The sequence below is a fragment of the Ursus maritimus genome, unplaced genomic scaffold, assembly GCF_017311325.1.
Source record: "Ursus maritimus isolate PB19 unplaced genomic scaffold, ASM1731132v1 scaffold_1, whole genome shotgun sequence".
NCBI lineage: Eukaryota > Metazoa > Chordata > Mammalia > Carnivora > Ursidae > Ursus > Ursus maritimus.
In genome coordinates, this window is record NW_024423343.1 from 91,078,309 (window position 1) to 91,104,624 (window position 26,316).

The window sequence follows — 26,316 nt, forward strand, 5'->3', positions numbered from 1 at the left end:
AGAACTGGTATGACCATCTTTAGAAATGCAGTGTGTATCCACTCTGGTACCCCTAGCAGGAATTCTCTAAAACTGGCTCCTTTATCTTCCTTCACTGCTAGCTAATCACTTGTGGAGATGTGTATCCTACTTTCTCTAATAAGGAGGTTGAGATTTACACATTGAAAAGAAGACAAAAACATGAGATAAGGATGGAGCTTTTCTTAGAAAAGGGAAATATATTTCTTGAAGGCAAAATAATTATTAAGATGTGTCTGTTAAAGAACCAGTCTAATTAATAGCTTTAATGCTATTTGAAATAATGCTCCCTAATCAAGAAAACATTTTAATATGAAAAACATTGTTTATGAAGACTGTATTTATAATTTGGGCACGAAAACATTTTTGTAGGTTCTTGGTTGACTTGAAATATTTAAATACACAATTCTCCTTTCCTTGACATACCTCTAGAGCAGATAGTTGATAAAGTATGATTTTGTTACATAAATTCTGTAACCGTGTTGCCTAACATCTCTAAAGCTTTAGTGTCCTCATCTAAAATGTAGGAAGAATGCTAGTACCTGTCTCACAGAGCTGGCATGAGGATTAAATGAGTTAATATATGTAAAGTGTTTGGCACGCTGTAAGTGCTAAAAAAAAAAAAAAAAGACACAGGAAGTATATAGATGTGTTAATGATATTCTGCATATATGTATATATGAAGAGTCATAGCATAATTGAATTCATTTCCAATAAGGTATTCAAAAGATAAAGGAATATGGTTACTGAAAGTCATTGGTTAATCTGTTTCATTTAGGAAGAACATATTAGATTGCTTCTTAATTTGGTAACGGTTTGTTTTTCCTAGTTTGAAAAAGAAAAACAGCATGATATTCGATCATTCTTTTTACCAAAACCTAAGAAAAGACAGTTGGTGACCTCCTGTGATGAATCCGGGATATTCCAAAAGAAAAATACTGTCGTGCCAGCAGACCCTGGAAAAAGAGCTACAAGACATATTGTTGATTATGAAAGCAGTGTTGAACCTGAAGCTAAAAGATTGAAGTCGGTCACTACCAATGACCACCGCAGTGCCCCAAAGGAGAAACCATCCTGGCCCAGGCAAACCACGGCTCTAGCCCAGGCAACCAGCCCACCCCTTCCTGGAAAGGGCTGGCAGTGTGGTTTCTGCACCTACATCAATAACTCAGAGTTACCTTATTGTGAAATGTGTGAGAATCCTCCAGGCAGAGCTGGTGAGTACATGGAGTGTGGCCCTGGCGGGGGCTGGCAGTATTATCTTCACATAGTCTGTGTTTTTAGAGGCAACTGCTATTAGCATGGGTTAGTGGGTCTCGACACTGACTTTATTTATTTAATTATTTGTTTGTTTGTTTATTTATTTAAACACTGACTTTAGCTTTTAAGCTAGAGTAAGAACTTTACATAGTGAAGACTGAATTTATCCCCTGGTGGAATGTGGAAAGCCCCCAGTTCTGTCAAGAATGTATATCCCTGAGTGTCTGTGACATGGCATTAATTTGGCACAAATGGACATTTCTCATTAATGCCAGCAGGATGTGAATTCAGTGGGCAGGAATAGAAGCTCTGTTGCTATGGCAGCAAATATGCCTTATAGTCATAGACCTGCTGTTTTCTTTCTCCTGTAGAAAATACTTGTTTTTTAAAGAAATTATAGATTATTTTTGTTTAAATAGCAAAATAATCCAGTGGAGCTTCTTTGCCTAGTAAAATATACGTTGTGTCCTGTTTCTTGCATGACAGATCATAAAAATTCCTCTATAGATCTTAAGAACCAATTTGGTATCTGTCTAATGAGTTTATTCTTTTCCAAAACATGCTATTTTAAAAGTAGAAATTATATACATACCTCAGAGTATGTTTTTATAGCATGATATTATTTTGATGTTTTGTTTTTGAAATGTTATTAATACTGAAGTTGTCTTAAGAAAAAATATCATTAGTATTTCTTTTGTTTCCAGTTTTAGAGACCATTTTCATGGCAACTCAAAAGGCCAAGTTGACAGTTTGGGAAGCAGGAAGAAATCATTTTATTTTATCAGTTGTAATAATTGTACACATCTTCTTTTCCATCATATGTGAACTCTTTAGAGAAGTGACATTAACAAAGAGTCAGCTAAGATAAAGGCTCTGCTACTGCAGTTCCTTCCTGTCTTTCTTGTTCTCCTATGTCTAAGTTTTAATCTGAAAGAAAATGTAATCAGTAGCTGAGCCTTTCCTTTTTCAATTCTGGGTGTTCCTACAAAAATGACAAGTCTGCCATCTGGGTGGTTATATTTGTAACGTGGACACCTGTTGTCTGTGAACTAAATTGGAACCACAAGCTTATTCCATATAATATCTCTCACAATTTGCATTATCTCATTCAATTTCCAACTACTCTAGACCACAAAAATAAAGTATCTCATGACTACAGAATAATGCCAGTTCACATTAAGTGTAAGTTGAGTGATTTAGCAATGAAAATCGTAGTTTAATAGGGTTTTATAGTTCTGATTTTTCTTTGTGATAACAAGAGCAACAGCGAAAGTTTCTAGACCCCTGATTTAATAAGCAAACTCTCAAGCAACCTAAGGAAAAATAAAACTCCTTTTGTGACTATGAAAGTCTGATTAAACAAAAATACATATAAATAACAGCGATACTACTGTGTAAAAAGGTTATAATTATTAGATTAATATTATTGTACTTGGCATAATGATTTCCAACCCTGATTTGGATGTACCCCCAAAAGTATTGAAAAGCAGAATTAATTCTAATTCATCCAGAATTTTTAATCGGTGTTTGCCATACAACACTTTGAGGAAACGGAATCCAAAAAACTAAAGGAGACGGGTGCCTGGGTGGTTCAGTCAGTTAAGTATTTGCCTTCAGCTCAGGTCATGATCCCAGAGTCCTGAGATCGAGCCCTGCGTTGGGCTTCTTGCTCAGCGGGAAGCCTGCTTCTCCCTCTCCTTCTGCCTGCCCCTCCCCATGTCTGTGCACTCTCTCTCACACTGTCTCTCTGTGTCAGATAAATAAATAAAATCTTAAAAAAAAAATAAACCAAAAAAGTAAAGGAGCAATATTAGAAAATTACAGTCCTATAAATGTTGCTAACGTGGTCTCCAGGACATTCGGTACAATTTGGTATAGTATATACTGAACACTAATATTTGTCAATAGGTAACCCTTCTCTTGTGCCTTGTTCTTTTTTTTTTTTTTTAAAAGTAATCTCTATGCCCAACATGGGGCTTGAACTCATGACCCTGAGATGTAGAGTCGCATGCTCTACTGAGCCAGCCAGGTGCCCCTCTTGTGCTTTGTTCCTAACATCCACATAGCTCATACTTGCCATCTTATAGCTCTTAGGCCCACACTTCTGTCTCCCGCTTGAACCGCAGCTCGTCCGTACGCCTCTGGCTCATCTGCACCTGCTGGTGTGATGGTACCTCAAGGTGGCCCAAGGTAGAGTTCTCCATTCACCACCACCACACCTAACACCTAAATCTTCCCTTCCCTCATCATCGCTAGAAACCCAGGCAGCGTCCTTGATTCCTTTCTCTTCTCCCACACTTGATTTGTCAGGTTCTGCCAGCATAACTTCCAAAGTCTATCTTGATTCTGGCCACATCTTCTTTGTTGCTACCGACCCACCAGAGGTTACCATTTTCTCTCCCAGACCTCAGTGGCCTCCCAGTACAAGCAGCCAGAGTGAGCCTTTAAAAACTCAGATGATTCCATTCCTTTACTTAAAACCCTCAACGGCTTCTGCTTACATTTACAATCCAGTTTGAGAATACAGGCCCTCGGGCTGGGCCTCCTAGATTCCTGAACAGCCCTCAGCTCAGACGGAACTCGACCAGAGCTTGGCACTGGGGACCTTTGTTCCCCACCGTCCCCTGATTACAAAACCTTGCTTTATTCTCTTGTTTTATTTCTTTTTCTTTATTCATTGGCCTTTATTTTCTTTCTCTGATTTATTTGCTTCCTTGGTGATGGCCTGTCTCTGACACTTAGAATGGAAACTCTAGGAAGCAGGGATTTGTCTGTCTGATTCCTCACTGCCCGTCCAGCACCCCATCGTTTGCACATGGTGCATTTAGTGACTCCCAACAGGTGTTCCAGAGAATGAACATAGTTGACCGTGTTTCTTTTTATAAGACCTAGCTGTGACTTTTTAAAGACTGGCCTTAGAGTAAATAATGATTTTACCTAAATTTGTGTGTAAATTATTTGTTTGATTTTCATAATTCTACAAATAGGTAGCCTCAGCTCTACCCAGGATAAAAACGAAAACAGGAAAGGTAATCCTCAGAAAGACACCTCCAAAAACACTTGGACTAGTTCTGACTGTGAAAAACAAGTCCTTGCGCCCTCAGAACCTAACCTGTTGGCTGAGAGCAAGAAAGAAATACCGGAAATCAAGAGAGAAGACGGACTCACACCCCAGCCAGGTGATGGTAAGTCTGGTTTCCACTTCCGGTGTCCAGATCCTAACCATGCACATAGGTAGACAATACTTTTGATAGACCTGTGACTACTACTGCGTTCCAGGTTCCTTGTATTCCGACTTAATATTAAAAATACCAGCCATTTGGAACCGTACACTGAAATACCAGATGGCTGGAAGAGCAGAGCTGTGGGCATTCAGACATGACACAGAGAGCAGAACTGACACGTAGCTGCCCGTGCTGCCCCCAGACCGCTCGCCCAGCCCCATCCAGGTCAGGCCCATCCACGAATGAGGGTGTGGTTTTGATATTTGGGAGGTTCTTTTGGACAAGAGTAAGATTGACATATTATTAACAGCTACTTAACAGATCATTAATCGTTTGCACATGAATTTCTTTTAAATGGCTACAAATAATTGGCCTATTTTAAATTTAGGATTTTGGGTGTTTTTTTTTTAAGAAAACGTTCTTAAAGTACATAATTTCAAGACTGTATGAATCATGACTGCACTTGGAGCCAGTCATGTAGTGTTTGGATTTATTTACTCTTTGGTTGATTCCATTCATTACTTCAAGCTGTGATGGTTGGTGCATACCCGCCCATATGTCACACATCACTATCGTTATGGGCCGGCTGGCCAGAGTTGGTGAGTACTTTGGGGTTATTTTCTGCGTTAATCGGTTAGTGACCATAGTAACCCACAGACTGGTGTTCTCATTATAACAACACCAAAACTGCTGAGATGGGGCAGCTGAAGTTTTTCTTCTAAATCAGTTGCTATTAAACACAGATATAATTGAGTCAGATTTCATAGCTTTAAAATGAAACATTCATTTAAGAATTTCTGAGCTCAGGGCATCCTCCTTTCTTTTTCCCTCATCCTTCCTTCCCTCTAACGCCTCAAGGTCTTCTCAAATAATGTCTTGGAATGGACCCTGTTTTAGGTGTGTTAATTTTAAGTCTTTAGGTAGGCAGATGGTGTAGTCTCAGGTGGGGCATTCCTTTCATAGCTCTGGTTTCCTGCCTCCTGCTCTGACATTCCCTCAAGTGCTGATGCAGCCTTTGTTGTAGGACAGCGTGTGGCTCACTGGACTAAAACATCAGACCGAGAACAAACAACCGGCAATTGTCATCAACTCAAGGGCTATGAGTCTCTTCATCTGTGGCTGGGAAATTCTGGTTTGTTAGTTTAAATTGATCCCTTGATGAAGGCAGATGCTAGGTTTACTTACACATACTTTTCAAAAATCATTAGACCTTTAGAAATTCTATTCTGCCAGTGAAATTTGCATTGGCCTCATCCACTCCAGACAATGCCAACTTTTTCCCCAGACCTGTCCCCTCTTCCTTTCTTTGACTTATCAGATCACTAGGCTGAGAATTCCATGCAAGCAATATGCTTCATCTCTCCCCAGTACCATGGATTTCCATGAAAAACAAAGGGAGGGATGACAGAGGGGGCACACTATGTGCAAATGTTTATTCTATGCACAGGAGCTCTTCTAGAACTGGAGTGGTGTGTGCTTTGCGGGAACTGTGGTTTTGTTCTAACCGGAATTCTAAGGGTCTGGAAGGATGGCTGTGTCTTCATAAGATGCGTCATCTCTAGTCTCAAACCATTAAATCACGCTTCATGGAAACAATGAAAAGAGAAATATGTTCCCTGATGTAGCTGCTAGCTACCAAGAATACCAACTGATTTGGAATCAATCCTATAATGCTTTTTATCAGAGAATGACTTCTGAGCTTTAAATATTAACGCATTAACCGTGGTCCTTCAAAGGATCTGAAGATAGAATGATTATACGATGCACTTGTTTTATGTACATTCAGAAAGAAAGAAACTCTAGAAGTTAAACTATGACTTAATACCCAAATGAGAGCCCAGACCAGATCATACCACCCTCTTTTGCTTTGCTGTTTCTTTCATTTGTCCTGAGGGATTTGGCAGTCCTTATGCCCTCATTTGCAGTGCTTGGCATGTACTAGGCAACCCTTTGCACATCTCAGGATCCAGATGTGAGAGAGCTTCCTCTGTCTGCAGGGATCTCCTTTCCTTAGGTCCCATGAAGAACTTGGTTATTCCTTTGCAAGAATATAAAAAAATTTTGGTTATTCCTCCAATGATACATATTTACTTCTTTAATATCAAATGTATGCTCTCCTGCTTTATATGCAAAATTTTTTAGTACGCTTATCACTTTTCATTTCAATACCAAATCATAATGAAACATTTTGAAGACATTTTAGAAGTAATTAAACTCAACTCATGTAGTAACAAGCAATGCGTTTGACTTAAGTGTGGTGTTGAAATAACAATAGTATTGTAGTTATGACTAGCTCATGAGTGCTCAGGCAATGACAACCACTTCGCAACTGCCACCTGGCCAACAATTATTGTAAAATGGCACAATTATTGGCTATACAACATGCCAACGTTTAACAGAGATGTTAAAGCGTGGAAAATACTGACATTTTTGAATTTATGAAATATGGGAATACTCCCAAGTTTATAAAATGACCAGTGGCTTGATTAGAAAAATTGAAATATGATGACATTGCCAAGTAGAATGACAAATCATAGGCTTCTAGATCTGGGGAAACATTTTAAAAGGTCACTGAGGAAAAAAATAAAATAAAAATAATGATGATGATGATGATGAAGGTCATTTAGAGGTTAAGGGCACAGGCTGTGTAGCCACATTACTGGTCTTAAGTCCTCTTACTGGTGGTGTGACCTTGGGCAAGTTAATGTGCCTCAGTTTTTTCCTCTGTCAAATGCACTACTAATTTCTGAGGGGTGTTAATATATGTACTTAGAACAGTACCTGGCGCATTGCAAGTACTCGTTAAGTGTTAACCATAATTCTTATTTAGATCCACTGGGATAACCCTATCTTTCCTGTATATACATTGGTCACTGAGACTGAGAAGTGGTAAATAAAAGATTATCAGAAAAAAAGTTTGTCCGCATATCCCCTTTTGTGAATGTGAAGCACCAGGTCACAGGGAGTTGGGCACTGAAGTGGCCTTTCACAGAGCTGGATTGCTGCTGGCAACCAAAATGGTGCTGCTTCAGTCCCAGCTTAACACCGCTATTGGAGAAGTCCAGATTCTAGACTCCTTTAAGACCGATAACAACTCTCAGTGGCAGGAAATTCTCTCTCATACCTAACTCATATCTTTTCAGCTAATTCCGAATTTGTTTCTCTCTTGTGGAGTCATTAGCAAAAGTGCAAAGCAACTGGTGTCCATATAAGCCAATGTGGTCTTAGATGGCCTACCATCGTAGTTGTCTTTCAAGTGCAGACACATGTTCTTTGTCAAATATGTTGATATATTGTATATAGCTCTTTCGTCATTCTAACCCGTAGAAGATTAAAATAAGCTATTTTGGTTAGAAGAGAGGTAAGCCTTCAGGTTCTTTTTTATCTTCTTAATTAGAACAGTTGAAGAGTTCAGACTACTCGCCAGTATATGGTACCTTAATGTTCTGTGCAAGTAAGAATACTGACCGGATTCACCTCTATACTAAGGTAAGCATCAAGCAGATTCTGTAGCTTGAAACATGCAAAAGCCTTCCTTTTTTTCACATTTTATGGAGATACTTGATTTGATTAACAATGAGATAGGTATCTGCTTCTTTTTCTCCTTAAAGCTAATTCTAAAATTCCTTTGTTAAATCTAAAAACAATGAGAGGCAAAACAGCATAATAGTTAACAGCACAGACTTCAGGGGCCAAACCGCCTCAGTTCATATCTGTTCCTGAGCGTGGAATCTTGAACATATTACTTAACTGCTTTGTGCCTCAGTTTCCTCAGCTAGAAAATGTGGAGAAGAGTTGTTGAAAGGGTAACATGAGCCAATTCCTGTAAATCACTTAGCATTGTGCCTAATCATAAGGAACTCTCAGTAAGAGCTCCTAGACGTGGTTTACACACACACACACCCCACATCTACACAATGGAATATTATGTGGCCATAAAAAAAGAACGAGATCTTGCCATCTGCAACAACGTGGCTGGACATAGAGTGTATGATGCTAAGTGAAACAAGTGAGACAGAGAAAAACAAATACCGCATGGTTTCACTTATGTGTGGAATCTGAAAAAAACAAAACAAAACAAATGAACAAACAAAGCAGAAACAGACCCATAAATCAGAGAATAAACTGGCGGTTGCCAGAGGGGACAGGGTGGGGGGTGGCCAAAAAGGATGAAAGGGAGTGGAAGTTACAGGCTTCCAGTTATGGTGTGAGTCACAGGGATGAAAGGTACAGCACAAGGAATAGTCAGTGATGTGACAGTGTCGTGTGGTGACGGGTGGCAGCTACACGTGTGTGAGCACAGCATGAAGTGTAGACTTGTCGAATCACCGTGCCGTACACCTGAAACGTATGTAACATCGTGTTAACTGTACTTCCAAAAAAAAGTTAGCTCCTTCATGGATAATTTGTAGCAACCGCAGCCCCTTTGCAGAAGCCTGACTCTGCCCATCCATGTCGAATAAATTCTAGGAAGCTTTAAAAATATGATTGCTCGGATTCGTGCCATAGCCTAGGTTGGTGGTGCTCAAACTTTTTAGTCTCAGGAGCTCTTTGAACTTTTAAAATTTGGTGAGAACCCCAAGGAGTTTTTGTTCATGAGGGTTATATCTGTTGATATTTTGTCTATTTGAAATTAAACTGGAAACACTTAAAAATATTTATTAATTAAGGATAGTAATAACCCATTGTTGATACTCATGTCAATAGCTTATTTTTATGAAACATATTTTATAAAAGAAAGATAACATTTAGTGAGGAGAGTTGGCATTGTTTTACATTTTTTTACAGATTTTTTAAAAATTATTTATTCGAGAGAGTGTGTGGGGAGGAGCAGTGGGAGGGGGACAAGCAGGTCCGTGCTCAGTAGGAGCTTGACGCGGGCTGGATCCCACGACCCTGAGACCACGACCTGAGCCAAAATCAGAGTCGGGTGCTTAACCAATTGAGCCCCCAGCCGCCCCTGCTTTGTTTTACATTTTTAGCAGTTTCTCTAGAGTCTTAATAGAAGACATTGGGATTCTCGTATCTGTCTGTCCCTGGGAAATGTCACTGTGCCTTTGTGAGAGGATGAGGATGAAAAGGACAGATGTTGTTTTACTGTTGTTATGAAAACACTTCTGTCTTTGTGGATCCCCTGAAGTGGTCTTAGGGGCCCTGTGAGAATCTTTGGCCTAGGTAAACTAGGAAAAACTCGCTGACATTATGAATACTTCTATTCGGTGTACAGTATCAAATTCCTAGTCTTCTAAGTATAATAAAATAATATTTGTAACTTCTTACGTTCATGAGCCAGGCTACTGAAAGAATGCCTTTTTCAAGGTAATTTAGGTTACAGATTTTACATTGAGCCAAGTAGAAATATAGATAGATGGTGGGCCATGTAATCATCTCCAGTGCCAACTAATAATTAGAAGGAATTGCTAGAAAATTAGGAGATGACTAAGATCGTGAATGCCAGAAGCCCCACGCTGCTTCTGTCGTGGGACCACAGCCAAGAGAAGGACACCGGGAATGAAGCTAGGCAGTGAATGATGCTTCTCTGTAAGGCCAGGACCTGCATCCACCATATGGAACCTCTGGGTGTGGAGGGAGCACCGAGGCCTCCTCAGCTCAGGTAGAGGCAGGTCTCAGTGCCTAAGGCACCCTCATCTCCAGTGTGGGGAGAGCTCCAGGTCGCGGTTCTCAGACCGCCACGTGAGAATAACAGAACTGGTCCCCAGAGGGGACTGAAAATCAAGAAACCAAAAGGCAGACACCAGGCAGAGTACAGAAGCCCGTCTTTATTCTGTACAGTGAAAGCTCGGCATCCTGGATCATCTGATCCATGTTTTTACCCCATTGGGTGGAGATAGGAGAGAAGCTGCAGTCTCTGCAAACTCACGCCCTCGCTGACCCATCTTCTAGTTCCAGCACCCAGCCTGCGTCGCGTGGGCCACCTCACCTTCTTGACACCTCTCTTAATAGTCTCAAGTCCATTTTTATGAATGATCTAAATACTTGCATATCTTTTTACCACTAAATGTTATTCAATTAATCTTCTAAACATGAGACACTAGGCAGGGGGCATATGAACAGGTCTTTTCACAGCTGTAAGGTGAGCTGAGGTGAATCTGAAGGCAGGAATTTGGATGAAAACCCCTTAAAAGGAAGATCAGTACCAGCTGTTGGGCATCCTGTGTTGGAGTAACAGTACCTAAAGAGCTATTCATTTTAGCCGGAATCCCAAGTCCAATTCAGAGTTTAGAATAACCATTACGTGTCTAAAGTTTGAATCAATATGTTAAGTACTTTTTGTGTGTTTTTTCCAAAGTGTGTGTGGAAGCCGTAACTTTCTTTTCCGCTGAGAGAATTTTATATGGGTTCAGCTTTTGTTGATACAATACCTTTTCATATGCAGAGGTTTTTCTTCCCCTTTATAAAAGAAATCCTCTTATTTAAACCTCGTGTTTAACTGACTACAGCCCTCCACGTGGTATTTTTACCCTGAAGAGAGAAAGCAGTGGAGGCATTCAGAGGGCCTGTCCACCCGGCATCCATGCAGGGCAGCTGCGTGGGTGGAATCTTGTTGGAATGTGTCACCTCCATTTATCTTTTAGGGGACTGGGAATATTGTGCCATGATATAATTCTTTACTTTTAAAATAATTAGTAGTGCCTACAGACCAGATGGATTAATAACGCCTCCCTAATCTATAATCAGGATGGAAATCAGATGAACTGTAACTTCATTCCTCTGGATATAAAATTAGACCTTTGGGAAGACTTACCAGCAAGCTTTCAGCTGAAACAGAATCGCTCCCTGGTAAGACTAGTCCTGTGCATTTGTTTTAAGTTAAAATCTGTTGAATAATTTCAGACCATTTTGAGTTTAATAAAAGCAAAGCTGCCTGATGGCCTGGTGCAGAGTCAAATCACTGGTCGTGTTTTCATCAGTCCAGGCACTGCCTACAGTTTACCTTGGTGCTGAGAATAAACGTGAGATCTGTTTCCTTGGTGAGTGATCACACCTAGGTTTGCTGTTTCTGTGGATAAAATTATCCTCACATCGTTTAATTTCTCCTTCACGGGATTAGCAACTGTAATATTTGTATCTGACAGAATCTCATTTTATCTCTGACGGTTAAGTTCTAACAATGACAAACTCGGAGAGCAGGGACGATGCCGTGCCGGGGGACTCCGGCATCATCAGAAGCACCAGCGCACAACCGTAGGTCAAAATACCTGCTCGGGAAGACTTAAGCCAGATCCGTGGCCAACTGATCTTCACTGCTGAGAAGGGCCGGCACGTGCGGGGCTGACAGCGCGCAGTGGACCACTTTTTACAAGAAAATAGTGATTACGTTTCTGCCCTTTGAGTGGAAAGCAAACGTTGCCCGTGGGGCAGCTGCACCTGTCTTAAAGGAAGAGGTAGCAGTGAGCTATTTTCTCTGGTATCAGTGAATCCTGATTCTCAGATACCCAGAAAATAGCCAGTACATGTATTTAATAAGTAAGGTTAATAGCGACCCTGGTAAAAATGTCCCAGATTTATTGCTGGCTGTTTTCCTGTGAGAAGTTGGGTAGTCGGGTGCAAAGCATTTCTCAGATGTTGCACTGGAACCCGCCGCCACTGTAAGACCCGCTCTCCCCAAAACCACTTTTGCCGCGGCCACTGCTGGCTTTGTGCGTCTCACAGCCGGGCCTCTTTTGGTCTTGCTGAGCACATTGTTGCCATTGGTCCCTCTGTGCGCTAAGGACATCTGCTGGGTGTCCTGAAATGTGTCTTTAGAGAGTCTTTGGGTTGAAAGAGACCTCTGCAGAACTGGCCATAGATATTTTACAGTAAAGATAGGAAGATGCATCAAACTGAAGAAAGCCTTAAATCGTGACATTCAGAAGCCTATTTGGGGATATAATAAAACAGCAGTTTTCTGATGTGATAAGGGGCTTTACTTTCAAAGGAAGATGACTGGTGAGCTGGTAACTCTTTTCATTACCTCATTTTCTGCCAGATTTTGAGATTTGTTCGGGAATGGAGTAGTCTCACTGCCATGAAGCAAAAGATCATCAGGAAAAGCGGGCAGCTCTTCTGCAGCCCAATTCTTGCTTTGGAAGAGATCGCAAAGCAGCAAACCAAACAAAATAGTACTAAAAGGTATGCGCTGTCTTTCTTTTTTATTTCGTAGGTCATTATTTGTTATGGTTATTTCCACGGGGGGAGGCGGTCTGAAACATTTCATGTAACCGCTAACAAAACCCCGATGAGTTAAGAGAAAATTATACATAAAATAGCAGCTTATGTTATAGCAACATGGTTAGATATTTTGTGAATTTGATCAGATCTGCTGGAAAAGATCAGGGTTTCTGGGTCATGGTCACCATGAGTCCCACTCATCAGGAGAGAGGCCAGAGTGACAGGCGGATGCGACCTCTGACCTGCCAAGCCCAGGACACTATTTATGGACAGGAAGACACTTCCCTGTTAGAAGAGCTGCTCCCCTGCACCCCTGGAGCATGAATCTGGGGGCCATGCAGCAGGGGGGCCAGTTCTGCTTGACACAGCAGCACCCAGAGGGTGGCAGGGAACTCGTCTCGTGCCCATGGCTGGAAGCAAAATGAAAGGAAAGGTCAAGTGTGTCCTGTCCATGTTTTACCTTAATCATTACAGGTTTCTTTCTAATCTCTATACATGTACTCTCCTTTCTTGGCTTCCTGATCATCTCAGCTATCCCCTGCGGGACCTCAGGCCCCCTTCTCTGTAGACTTTCCTCAGCATGGAGCAGTGACGCGCAGTCTGCTGTTCTGCCCAGCTCCCGCGTGGGAGCACCCAGCTGAACAGCCACGTGGCAGAACAAGCCCCTGTGCTCTTGCCGTCTCCACACACCAGTACTGTGTCGTCATCCATGTGTGATCTCTCGCCTTGTCCACGCACACAGGTGAAAAACAGCCATCAGTGATTTGTGAGAGGGTGCAGTTGATCGTACAGCTTGTATCCCTATACAGTGAAAAATCCTTTCAGCTGTTGCAAAGTGTGGCATATGGTATATTCATATGTGAGAATAAGGAATGATACTTGTGATACATTATTAAGAGTAAAAATAAGTATTTAAAAAAAAGGATAGAGATACAGATATATGTAATTGCTGTTATGACACAGGAAGTTCCTAGAAGGGTACCCTGGAAACTCTTACCAGAGGTTTCTCTAAGACAGTAGTTCTCCGCTAGGGGCAATTTTACCCCCCAGGGTGGCAATATTAGGAGACATTTTAGTTTGTTACAATTAGGGGATCTAACCAGGGAACATGTTGTGGCTAGAAGCCTGGGACACTGCTGAAAATCCTACGGTGAACAAGCAATTATGTTTCAGAATGTCGACAGTGCCCCTGATGAGGGGTCTTGCTATAGCCCCTATAGTAGGGGAGTTGTGGAGACGGTAGGACTTTATACTTTAGGCCTGGATCACAAAGTGCTGTGACGAAAAGCAAAGCAGGAACCATTAATGAACACATGAGATCAAGTGTAAAACCAGAAAAGGTCGAGGTAGGGGGGAGAAGTATGACAAATTGGAAGTGCATAACCCATCTGAAGTCATTCAAATTCAGATTAAAAATAAAATACTGTATGAATCAATTAAAGCCCTTTGACTAGTTGGACGTGTCCACAAGCTGCCAGTTTTGGACTCACCTAAACTCTTCTGTAGTACTTAGATATTTCCCACAAATGTTTATTACTTTATTTTAAAAATACATGTAAAATAAGTGTGTGTATTGATACGTATATTTACGCACACGTGCACACACACCCCTACACATACAGAGACCCAGTCGTGTGTAACAAAAAGCACGATGCCTATGCTGTTTCTCTCGATATTTCCTCCAGTCCCCTACATTTTCTCATTGTCATCACCACCGTCTTAGTTGCAGTGTTGGTCTTCTCTTTGCACAACCTTAATTTCCTTCTTAATTAAATTTACAGCCCACTCCAGCCATTTCTAGGCTCTTCATGTTGTTTCCTCCCCATCAGACATGGATGACCACTTAAAGAACCACCTGAGAAGGGTGGCCGATTGGGTGTAAAAGCCAAAGTCATGAAATCAGTACAAACCAAAGTCAGACACGCGACGTTATCTGAAAAATTTTATGGAAATGATAACATGAAAACTAAAATGTGTTAAGCAGCATAGTCAGTAGTCGGGATTTATGTTTTTCAGAGCTCGCTCTGGCAGCAATTGGGAAATGAGATCAAAAGGGAGGACTTGAAGTAAGGAACAGGCTGCATCGGCTTTCTGTTGCTGCCTTAACACATCACCACAAACTTAGCAGCTCAAAGCAACAGAAATGTATTCTCTCACAGTCTGTACGTCAGAGGGCTGAGACGGCTCTACTGGTTTCTCTTCTCTGGATTTTCTAAGGCTGAATTCAAGGCATCGGCTGGATGGACTCTCACTGAGAGTCTGGGAAGAGTCCATTCCCAAGCTCAGTCAGGTTGTTGACAGAATTCAGTTCCTTGTGATTGTAGCACTTGGGTTTTCTTGCCGGCTGTCAGGGCGGGGGTTGCCATTAGCTTCTAGAGGCTTCTTTCTAGTTCTAGCACATGGGCTCCTAAATCTCAGGGCCGGCAATGGTGTGTCAAATCCTTCTCATGCTTGGAATTGCTCCCTTGCTTAAGGTCAGCTGTTTAGTAACCCGAATTACATCTGCAAAGTCCCTTTACAACATGACCTAGATGAGTGATTGAATACCAGGGACAGGAGTCCTAGAGAGAGAGGCTTAACATACACCTCCCATGCAAGTTAAGAGACATTAGGAGCAGTGAGAATGGAGGAAAGAGGATGAAGAGGGGTTAGGAGGTAGATCTGGAGACCTTGGTCACTGATCAGAGAGAGGAAGAGAGGGGGGAAAGGCTCCAGGGAAATGGACTTAGCAGAGCCATGAAAACAAAACGTGTGCGCCTGCAGAGGGTGTGCTTTGGGGAAGCGCACTGGTTCTTGCTGCATAGCCTCAGCACATCCCAGACGTGGCGTAGTTGGCGCTCTCTGAAGCAGGTGTGGGAAATCAGGCTGCACGACAGCACTGATTGAAGTCTCTATGAGGAGCAGGTAGACACTGGATGTCTCGCCCTCCCACTGTCCTACTGGTTTACTTTCTACTGAATGTGAACCAGGGAGGCACCAGCCTTGGAAACACCAGGCTTAGTGCAGATAAAGGGAGAGGCGTTCTATTGGAAACCAACACTCCCTGGGCCCCTTTCTTCACTTCCAGGATACTTGAAGCCACGTTTTACTTCCAAGCAGAAGATTAGGGGATTCCTCTTTGAAAAAATGGAATGGCCTTAGAATAAACACACACAGACACTAATTTTAAGCAGTGGCTAGATCTCCAGCCAGATTATCCTGTAGTGATATCCACCAGTGCAGGGGGACCCATCCGAGCTCAGAGTTTGCTGTTAGCTTTTGAGTAGCTCCATCTTAAATATGACTGGAAGCCAAGATCACCAGCTATTGTTTCAGTTGCTGAGTTCCCATTTGTCAGAGGCAGGCCTGCTTCCCTTGGAGCCCTGTTAGGTTCAGGATGCCTGCGATTTATTTTGACCCCCAAAGCAGGTCAGCATCCTAGAGCCCAGCACTATTTTCACTCTTGTGGGCCACTTTCCAGCACACACTTCTCTTCAGGCAGAATTTGCCATCTTTTACTGCCATGCCTACCCAGGAATTACTTTAGTAGACAATGTTCTCCTTCCCTATTTTTGAACATTGGGATTTACCATAATCTTTTTGAGAGGTGGTATACTTACATCAACTTCCCAGCAAACCTCAATGGAAAATTAAATGGTGGTAACACAAGCATGTTTGAGAAGTTGCCAACCTCCCACTTTGGGGTTGATTGATCTATTTCTTGTGGTTTCCAGAATTTTGTGCTTAAATCTCTTGTAGGAAAGGTTATTTTTAGTTCTTAAATCTCTGAATAGATTTCTCAGCATCTTTTAAAGTTACTGAATTAGGTCTCTAAGCTTTTAAACATTGAATAATACCTGAGGCAAGGCTTAATATCCCCTTGACCCTCAAAGCCAGGAAGTGTTTGAGTTCATTAGAATCCACTGAAATACTTCAGTGAAGTGCCTTTGTCAAGGGAATAAAATGGTTGAAGAATTGGGGGATGGGGGGGTGTGGGAAATTTAGGAACCAAAAGGGCAAGTTAGAGAATTCTGAAGGAATTCACTGTGATTTTTTCTTTTGCTTTCAGAAAAACACACCAGTAGAAATGCAAATATTTGAAGAGAGTCACTCTTCATAGGAGAAATGCAGATTTAAAGCTATAAGGAGATGTGTATCACCATTAGCAGAGATGTTTTTAACTGACATATCTTGTGCTAGTTTAAGTGTAAGGAAACAGGTCCTCTCCTGCATTGCTGGTGGACCCGTGTATTGGTTGGTACAAACCCAAAGGAGAGAGCAATGTGTCAAAATCTGTCCAAATTTAAAGTGCCCAAGACCTTTGACCCAGTAATTCTGCTTCCAGAAAATTTATTCTACTTGCATTTAATGTGTAGAAATATGTGTGGGGATATTATAGCATTATTTGTGATAGCAGAGACTAGAACCACCACCACCTAAATGCCATTAATCAGAAACTAAACATATTATATGGTTTATTAAAATAATGCAATAACATGCCATCATTAAAAACTAGGGCAACCCATGTGTACTAATCTGGAAAGATCTCTGAGATGTACGTGTAGGTAAAAAGACCAAGGTGGAGATTAGTGTGTATACTGTGCTACCATTGGTTTTTAAAAGTAAAAAGTATAATGAGGAGTGACTGCTAATGAGTACAGGTTTCCTTTTGGGGTAATGAAAATGTTCTGGAATTAGTGGTGATGGCTGGACACCCTTGTGAATGAGATAGAATGCACTGAAATGTAAACTTTAAAATGGTAAATTTTATAGCATATGAGTTATAGGCCAACAAAAAGAGAGAAAATAAAAGGTATAACCGATATACAGAAAAAAATTCTAAGAGGATGTATTAAAAACTGGTCATAGAGAGCTTTGGAGGAGGGAATGGGAAGGGATGGTAACCTTGCTCTTCACCATAAACACCACTGCATGCCTTTTGAGTTTTGAAATATGTACGTGTATCAGCTAGTCAAAAAATTAATCGTTTATAGAAAGAAGCAAATATGTTAATTATTAAATCTACTTTAAAAGAAAAGCAAATTTCTAAGATCTTACCTACAATTACACAATTCCATCGTGATTTAACTTTAATTTTATTGTCAAGATACCAAATTAAGAAGTACTCAGAAATATGAAGAATTCATGTTTAAACTAATTAAAAAGGAGAAAAACTACAACAAGTGTAAACTATCAGAGAAAGTGGGCCATGCTAATTAGAAGGAATTAATCGGGTAATTGCATTTTACCTACTTAAATTCCCCCGTCACCTTTAATTGGAATAACTTTCCTCTTTACTTTCAGTCCCTAAACCATTGTGTGGTATCGATAGTGTTGTGTAATAAGGTTCTGAATCCCACATCAAGAGTGGCTTTATTTCAGTGGAAGATTCCATAAAGCCTGTATGGCTGATAATAATGGAAATAGCCTTAAGATTATAGAAGATGCGATGGAACCTGGCTAACTAGAAAGAGCCTCACTTCACCCGAGCATGCTGACATATTGTTATAACTGATCATGGTGATTGGAGGAACCTTGAAGAAAAGGCCAAGAGGGAGGTAAACATGCAGCGAGATTCTCTGCACAGCATGGCAAGCTGTTTACTCTGGCTGTCAGTTGTGCAAGGATTTGGTCATTTCTTATTCCTGCACCCACTCTTCTTGTCCCCTAAGTGAAAACTGGTCCAGAGGCTATTGAATGACTCTTCAATGTCTTAGAAAAATAAATTATGGAAAAACCACTTTGGAACAGAGATGTGCTTCCCACATGTGGAGGCCAATATAAAGGTAGGGAATATTCCCTAATGTTCGTGTTAGCACCATGAAGACTCCTGTCTTGCCTCTTCTCCTCTTGCTTTTACAAGGAGGAATCTGAGCATGAAATAGAGAAACTCTTAGAGGAGAGAGAGGAAATCTACTTAACATGTAATTGTTTTAGATACATCACCAAAGAAGATGTTGCTGTAGCCTCACTCGACAAGGTGAAGAAGGATGGGGGCCATGTCCGTCTGATCACAAAGGAGTCCGGGCCACAGGAACCTTCTACACAGTAAGGTTTCATTTATGAGGAGGACATAGTAGTACTACGTGTACTCCTTTAAATTTCTGTATTCATATTTGTAATCAGACTTTACCTTGATGTGGCCACTAACAGGTTAGAAAGAGCTTTCACAATATGGTAGCTCCTCCATCCTCCTAGCAACCCTGTGAGGCCTAGGATGTCCTCACCTTAGAAATCAGAAGGACTCTGAGACCAGGTGGAGCAGGTGACCCACCCAAAGACACTAGATGTTCCCAGTCATGAGCTCTTTCTATCACAAGGAACTTTTAACACTTCTAACAGCCATGGAAAATAGGCAAGCAGGTGTGGTAATTCCGTGTTGGACCTTTCAACATAATTGAGGAATGTACCTTTTCCTTTTAACAAATTGCATGTCCTGTCATATTTCATTTCTCATTTTAATTGAGTCAAATCTGAGTTTACCTATAGGAGGCACATACTTAGCAAGTCTTCTGTTTCAGCTCCTAAAAATACTGTTAGTACCTTGGCCCTATCACTCCATGGATGTGACTGTCTGCTGTGGGCCAGCAGGGGCTCCCAGACGTTGTCATGGAAGCCTTAGTAAATGGCCTCTCTGTCCTGCTGAGGAGTGTGGTCCAACACACTCAGAGCACGGGAGCCCCAACCTGAGGTGGGGTTTCACCTTAGTCTGTCCTTTCCCGGCCTGAAGAAGCATTTTCTAACTTCTCATTTGCCAACTTCTCCAGTGTTTCAAAGTCTGTTTAACTTGAAGACACCTAAATTCCCAGGAGAGGCAGCATATTTGTATTCCAATTTATTTGAATTTATTTAACACCCCATTCTTTCCTTTATTTGGCATGGAGCATCGAGTGCTGACTGTAACTGTTATTTCCACACTGAATCATAGAATCTGTGGGTCCTACATTTACTGTTTATCAGTAATAGAAACTTTGAATACCATTGATTATATGAAGTAGTGACTATTTAGACTAGTGTTAAGTGTTCATTAGTTACTTATTGCATGTTTTGCTCAATTCTAGAAAGTTCCTTGATGATGGAGTGTGTGTCCCATATCTAAATCCCTGCGTGGCCCCAGCTGACCTCACTGGGAAGCCTTCTGTATCCAAAGGCTATCTGCAGGCTGTGGATAGTGAAGGAAATCCACTTTGCCTTCGCTGTCAGCAACCCACCTGCCACACGAAGCAAAAGTGTAAAGTGAATGCTTGGGATTCACGGTTTTGCTCTCTGAAATGTCAGGAAGAGTTTTGGATTCGATCTAATAACAATTACCTGCGAGCCAAAGTATTTGAAATTGAACATGGTGTATGTCAGCTCTGTAATCTGAATGCACAAGAACTCTTTTTACGTCTGAGAGATGCCCCCAAAAGTCAAAGGAAGAATCTTCTGGACATTACCTGGATCTCGAAGCTCCCGTTGGAACAGGTAATTATAATCATGTGGCAGACAGAAAGCCGCATAGTACTGAGTAATGAATATTGGCTCACTCTTTTTTTAACTTTTTAATATGGCAGTTTTTGAAAACATTCATACAGGGGTGCCTGGGTGGCATAGCGGTTAAGCGTCTGCCTTCGGCTCAGGGCGTGATCCCGGCGATCTGGGATCGAGCCCCACATCAGGCTCCTCCGCTATGAGCCTGCTTCTTCCTCTCCCACTCCCCCTGCTTGTGTTCCCTCTCTCGCTGGCTGTCTCTATCCTGTCGAATAAATAAATAAAATCTTTAAAAAAAAAAAAAAGAAAGAAAACATACATACAAAAGTAGAATAATCAACCCACAGACCCATCATCCAACTTAAACAGTTATCAACATTAGCCTTCATTTTCATTTGTCCCTCATCTCAGTCCTTTTTCTCCTGGAATTATTTTAAAGCAAATTCCAGACATTTAATTTCCTTTTTTTTTTTTTTTTTAAGTAATCTCTACATCTGTCATCTATCGTGGCACTTGAACTCACGACCCTGAGATCGAGTCACATGCTCCGCCAACTAAGCCAGCCAGAGGCCCCTCGTTTCCTCTTTAAGTACTTTAATTATGTACCTCTCAGATTTCCTTCCACCCTCCTTCTTTCTATCTCTTTTTAAAATATAATCCTATACCCCAGTACCTATTATCACACCAACACAATTATGATTCCTTTATAAGTCCAGGCTTGGTTTCCCAGATTGTCTCAAAAATGTCTTTTTGCAGTTGCTTTGTTCAAATTAGGATCACAATATGACACACACTCTATATTTGTTCATTATACCTCTTATGTTCCAGTTAATCTGTAATATCACCCCATTCATTTTTTACACCATTATTGTTCAAGAAACTGTATCATTTGCCTGTAGGATTTCCTACATTATGGATTTGTCTTCCTGTATCCTCATGATATTATTTGACATGTTTCCCTGTCCCCCAATTCCAGAATAATAGTTATAAGATATAGTGGCTTAATTAGATTCTAATGATTAAATTATTTTGGGAAGAGATCTTAACAGATGATACATTCCATCAAGAAGTACCTATGGTCTGGTTGTTTACTTTTCATGACGTTAGGATTGAATGACAAGAAGCAGATAACCCCCAAAATATAGTTCATTACAATGAGAAGAAAATATTTATGTTCATCCCATTGTAAAATGTAATTTTAGGAGAGCAATTTATGGAAAAAAATATTGTTCTTAGAAAACAGTTAACAGTATTCATTTTTATTTCCAAAACTCAACTGGTTTCTCATGTTGTGATCTAATCAGTTCTAAGTTTCAAACTAGACCAAACTGTTTAATTTTGTAGTGTGCTTAATTTTAAAAAAATCACTCCTGAGCCATTCTCTCCCCACTAAAATAATGGATAAATTTCTGCCAGTTGGTCAAATCAGACATTTTTATTTACCTAGTATCACCGAATTATGACAGAATTAATTAAGCATTTCCACAAAGATGAATTAGCATGACTTTCAGAGCTAGGGAAATACACTATTTCCTTCATGATACCCAGAGTTCCTGAAATATCCTTTTGTCTAATTGGTGAGGGACACACTGCACCCATCCCAGGGGTGTCAGCCAGACGGCAGTGACTGTCTGCAGCCTTAGAGCAGAGTCTTCCAGAAGACACACAATGACAGGACTCAAGGACGTAGTGAAAGCAGACTACGCAGGAACACAGAAGTTATTACACAGTATGCTACTAAAACAAGTGTCCCAAGGCTAGGGAGCACCATAGGGCTCATACTGGGGAGGATCAGTCGGAGAGGGAGTGATTGTTTTAAGAGTTAAACCTAGGATGCTGAAGACTGACCCCAAGTGATTGGCCAGAGAATTGCTAGGAGGAATAAAGATTAGTCCATCAGAGGAGAGATTGTTGAGAGCAAAAGAATTGGTTACAAAAAGCAGGCGAAATGGATTTTTTTCCTAAGAACGCGTCATTTGCTTGATGCACAAGACTGCCATTTCTCAGTGCTTCGAACAATGCCGGCCTCAGCCGGACAGCGTTTACTGCTCCAGCCTGCTGCGTTTCAGGGCTCCTCTCAGGCTGGGCACTGCTGCTCAGGTCCCTCTGCCTCCACGTGTCTGACAAAGTGCTTTAGAACTTGACACAGGTTCCCCTGGCCGGCAGCACGCAGCCGATTTTAATTTCGTCCTTGTCCAAGACCATGCAGATAAAAACAAGCTTTGCGCTCATCTTTAACATACTGAAAAAACTACAACGCTGAGCTGGCAGCTGGTTTTACTGCCTCAGGCAAATGTTAAAATACATCCTATTTTAATGTAGGTCATCACTGATAAAATATAAAGTGTATATATGTAAGCTGGCCTAAACAGTGTTGCTTTACGTGGGTAACTTTGTTCACTCTGGATACGCCAGTGATAAAAATCTGTTGTGGAAACTTCGTTCCAGTCCATGGAACCGGGGAGGTTCCCAGATGAATGGCACAGAGGTTCCAGGGGACAGCCATTTATATTTAAGTTTCACTGTTTATAATAACAAAATGAATTTAGGTCAATAATTAAAGATTATTTGACTCAGTAATATTCAGAAGGTTTATTTCTAATCTGATCTTATTCTTTTCACAGTTTTCTTTACTGACTGTCTAAACTAGCTCAAAGATGCAAAAGCAAGTAATTTTTCCCAGTCTGTCAGGAGTCTTGGTATTTTATACTTGCTTGTAATTTTTTCAAAATGGGTTAGGTAAGGGAAAAAGAACTTTTTCAGAAACGTATTTTATTGCTTTCAAATTGCTAACCTAGAGGCTTTTTCCTGTTCACAATAAAAGCTATAAAAAGCCATCGTAATGTACTTTTCGCTGTGATTGTGCTGTATAAACATGATTGCACAAGGCAGAACCAACCGTTCCCACAGCGTATGCTGAGAAGTGCTGATCTTGTGTTCTTACTGCAGCTTAATGAAATGATAAGAAACCCAGGAGAAGGGCATTTCTGGCAGGTGGACCACATCAAGCCCGTGTCCGGTGGCGGCGGACAGTGTTCCCTGGACAACCTGCAGACGCTCTGCACAGTGTGTCACAGACAGGTGAGTGAGGCTCTGCAGCCCCTTTGACTTCAGCCTGGCACAGCGGTCTGTAAACAGACCGAGTGGAGGAATCCATACCCCTCGTCTGGCTTCCGAGATGCCTTTATTCCCTTCGTCACCCAAGTGTCCCCTTGAGGCTGATATAAGTTCTCAGTCCCAGACAGAAGAGAAGCTGCTTTCCTTTGAATTCATTCTAGGACAGGAAATTGTCACCACCACCTAGAAGAAAATGAATGTAACAACTTACAGGACGTTGAAGAGACCCAGACCATCAACCTAGAAGACTGGTGAACTGGGGCAGTGAGGTGTGTTTGCATTTGCAGCTAAGGATGTCCTGACATGTCAGAGAGTGTTAATAAGTTCTTTCTAGGACCAACTCAGTGCAACATGCAGACATTACACTCTTGGCCCAAGTGCAAAACCTGTTAACCTTGGCACCTTTTTGAGCAATTAATTACCTATTGCTTAAAACCAGAGGGAAAAATATGACAGTATTATTTACCAACTAGGATGAATTTTTAACAGACCGTCTAGCAAAAGAATCTACTGATTAAAATTTTCTCAGAAAGAAGCATACATTCAATATGCAACTTTATATCTAACTTTTTTCCAATTGTGGCACGACTGCAGCATTTTCCCATGTTCCCATGAAAAGCGTTCATGTTTAGCATCCAAAATGGCTACACATGATTCTATTGAGCATATGTCTGCTATAATTTATTTAGCCATTCCCATACTGAACAGTGAAGTGGTTGACATGTCCTGTTTACATACTGTTCTTTCCATTTTGAGATTGTTCCTTAAGATAGACCCTCAGATGTAAAATCATGGAGTCAAGTGTTTGACCATAGGAATTGATGTCCAAGCAGTTTTCCAAAGGGCTGTATTCTGCCTCTCCCCCCAACCCCGTCGGGGGACGAGAGCCCACTTAACTGAGCTCATCAGTGCTCATGTGCCGGGAGAAGAATGGCATGCCACTGTTTTGTTTACCAAAGATACTGAGGTTTTTAAAAATGCTAATCAGTGGTATTTACACTTTCAAAGACTGTCCAGATCCTTTGCCAGTGTTCATATTGTATAAGCACTCTTAGCCTTATTTTAATATTTTAGGTTCCTCAGTTTCTTCACAAATATAATTCTTACATAAATAGGATCTTGTAATATAAGTAGAGTTTTTTATTTTATTTTTAGTTTTAACCCTCTTCTCTCTCCCCACCCCTTCCACCTGGATAACTTCACACATACATGAACTTTGGGAAAAAAGTCATCTGATATCTCTGCTGTGAAAATGATTAGCACATTCAAGACCTGTAAGAGAATTAAGATACAGCAAAATGAAAACCCACCCTTTTTGTAATCACTTTTTTAGATTCTCATGAGAAATTTTATTTGTGGAAATAGAAGAATCCAGTTTCGATCTACCTCACTTTGTTTTTCTGCATTGGCTTGGGAGTGGCTTCTGAGCCCACAGCATAGGAAGCCGGTAGGCCTTACACGCACGGCATTGTGAGAAATCTCAAGACGCCTTATGCATGCCCTCACTTAGAGGAGAATCAGGGCCTCCTGTAGTCCCCGAATGAGGGATTCACAGTCTCAGTGGGGAGTAAGGCTTCCCTAAAGCACCTGGTCCTAAGTGAACCCAGGACCTCAGGGCACTTACCAGAGCTACTGGGATCCTGTGCTTGTGGCGTGATGTGCCGTCTGAGAGCAAAGCACTGGGAAGTGGACGTGGTGGTAATGTAGATTTTTCCAGACTAACGAAATACAAAAAGTTTTTGAGATTCTGAAACCAGTACTCTTTTCCTAACAGGTGTACATTTGTATATGTTTTTATTTTTAGAGAACCGCCAGACAAGCTAAGGAAAGAAGCCAGGGGAGAAGACAATCTCTAGCATCAAAGCATGGATCAGACATCACAAGATTTTTGGTGAAGAAATGAAGTATAAAAATTTTTGAATGGATGACAAATGGTTTACATGTGGAGGAACTGAACACATTTTTTTCGTGTTTCTCAGATTAAGAGTGAACATTTTTAGAGCAAAGTATCAAGAACTCAACTTTCCCTTTCATATCATATGCTTTTAGTGTCCAATACCTTTTGAAAGTAGTTAAGACAAACTGAGATACAATACTAAATATTTCAGTGATCTTCTTGATTTCAGGCAGTCAATTATGTTTCAGTAAGGTTTTGTTAAGCTTTCATTTCCCCCTACAGTACCTTAATCATGGTATTATGCATAGATTGTATCTGAAAAATACACTCTCAATTACTTGGAAAATGCTGTTAGGTTAGTATTGGTTCTGAACTGCTGTGTGTAAATGCAGAACCCTGGAAAACTGCAGGGGAAATTTTGGAGGCAAATCATTCAGGAATTCAGGGTCAAGTACAAGCGTCCTGATTAGTATGCAATAGAGACTCTTGCTCACTGACTGCCTCCAAAATGGGCTTTGGTACTAATTTTGAGTGTCGCCCTCTTTGTTTTATTTCTTAGCAGATTGTCTTTATTGAAAAGATCTTCTGAAAATAAGCTAATTGGACCTATGGTGTTGGCAGACAATTCAGGGTTCTAGATCAAGTGATTGTTAAAACTATTTAAAAACTGAAAACATAAAATGTAAAATGTCATTTAAACTTCATTTTTCAGTTAGTTAGTCAATGTTAATGCACGAAACTAGGCTCACTGTCCAAGCGCCCTTTGTCTCCTGGTTTTTAAAATCCCGGTCTTATTAAAAGTGTATTCCTGGTACCTCTTTTAAAAGGAGTGAAAATGATAAAACACTTTATACTAAAGCATGATCAGATGGAGATATAGGTTTCAAAAATACAATGGTAATACTAATGTATCATTGACATTCAAAAATAAAAGCATGACAATGAAACAAAACCAGGGTACAATCCTGCAAAATGTCAAAGTCATGAGAGGGAAGAGAGCTACACAAAATACAGGTCCAAGGAAGAATTACATTCACGAAAGGGCTGTTTGTAAATACTGTTTGGATGTAAATTTCATTTACTTATTTGAGCACTTTACAATTTTCATTAGCTGATGTTTTACAATGTAGAGGACTTGTTTTTAGAAAGACTATCCAATCATGAATTATCCTTCCAGAG

The 26,316-nt window shown here is 40.8% G+C and overlaps 1 protein-coding gene across 1 annotated transcript in view; it reads left to right on the forward strand.

Moving 5' to 3' along the window:
* The window catches only part of ZRANB3 (zinc finger RANBP2-type containing 3), a 302,057-nt gene extending 276,106 nt beyond the window's left edge, over nt 1–25,951 (forward strand). The window contains exons 13-21 of the mRNA XM_008695852.2: nt 848–1,235; nt 4,266–4,463; nt 7,900–7,991; nt 11,202–11,303; nt 12,493–12,635; nt 18,591–18,701; nt 19,715–20,117; nt 23,073–23,204; nt 25,045–25,951. Of these exons, the coding sequence (XP_008694074.1) occupies nt 848–1,235; nt 4,266–4,463; nt 7,900–7,991; nt 11,202–11,303; nt 12,493–12,635; nt 18,591–18,701; nt 19,715–20,117; nt 23,073–23,204; nt 25,045–25,143 (1,668 nt within the window). The 3' untranslated portion in view covers nt 25,144–25,951. The remainder of the gene's footprint in view (nt 1–847; nt 1,236–4,265; nt 4,464–7,899; nt 7,992–11,201; nt 11,304–12,492; nt 12,636–18,590; nt 18,702–19,714; nt 20,118–23,072; nt 23,205–25,044) is intronic.
* Nucleotides 25,952–26,316: the final 365 nt, after the last annotated feature.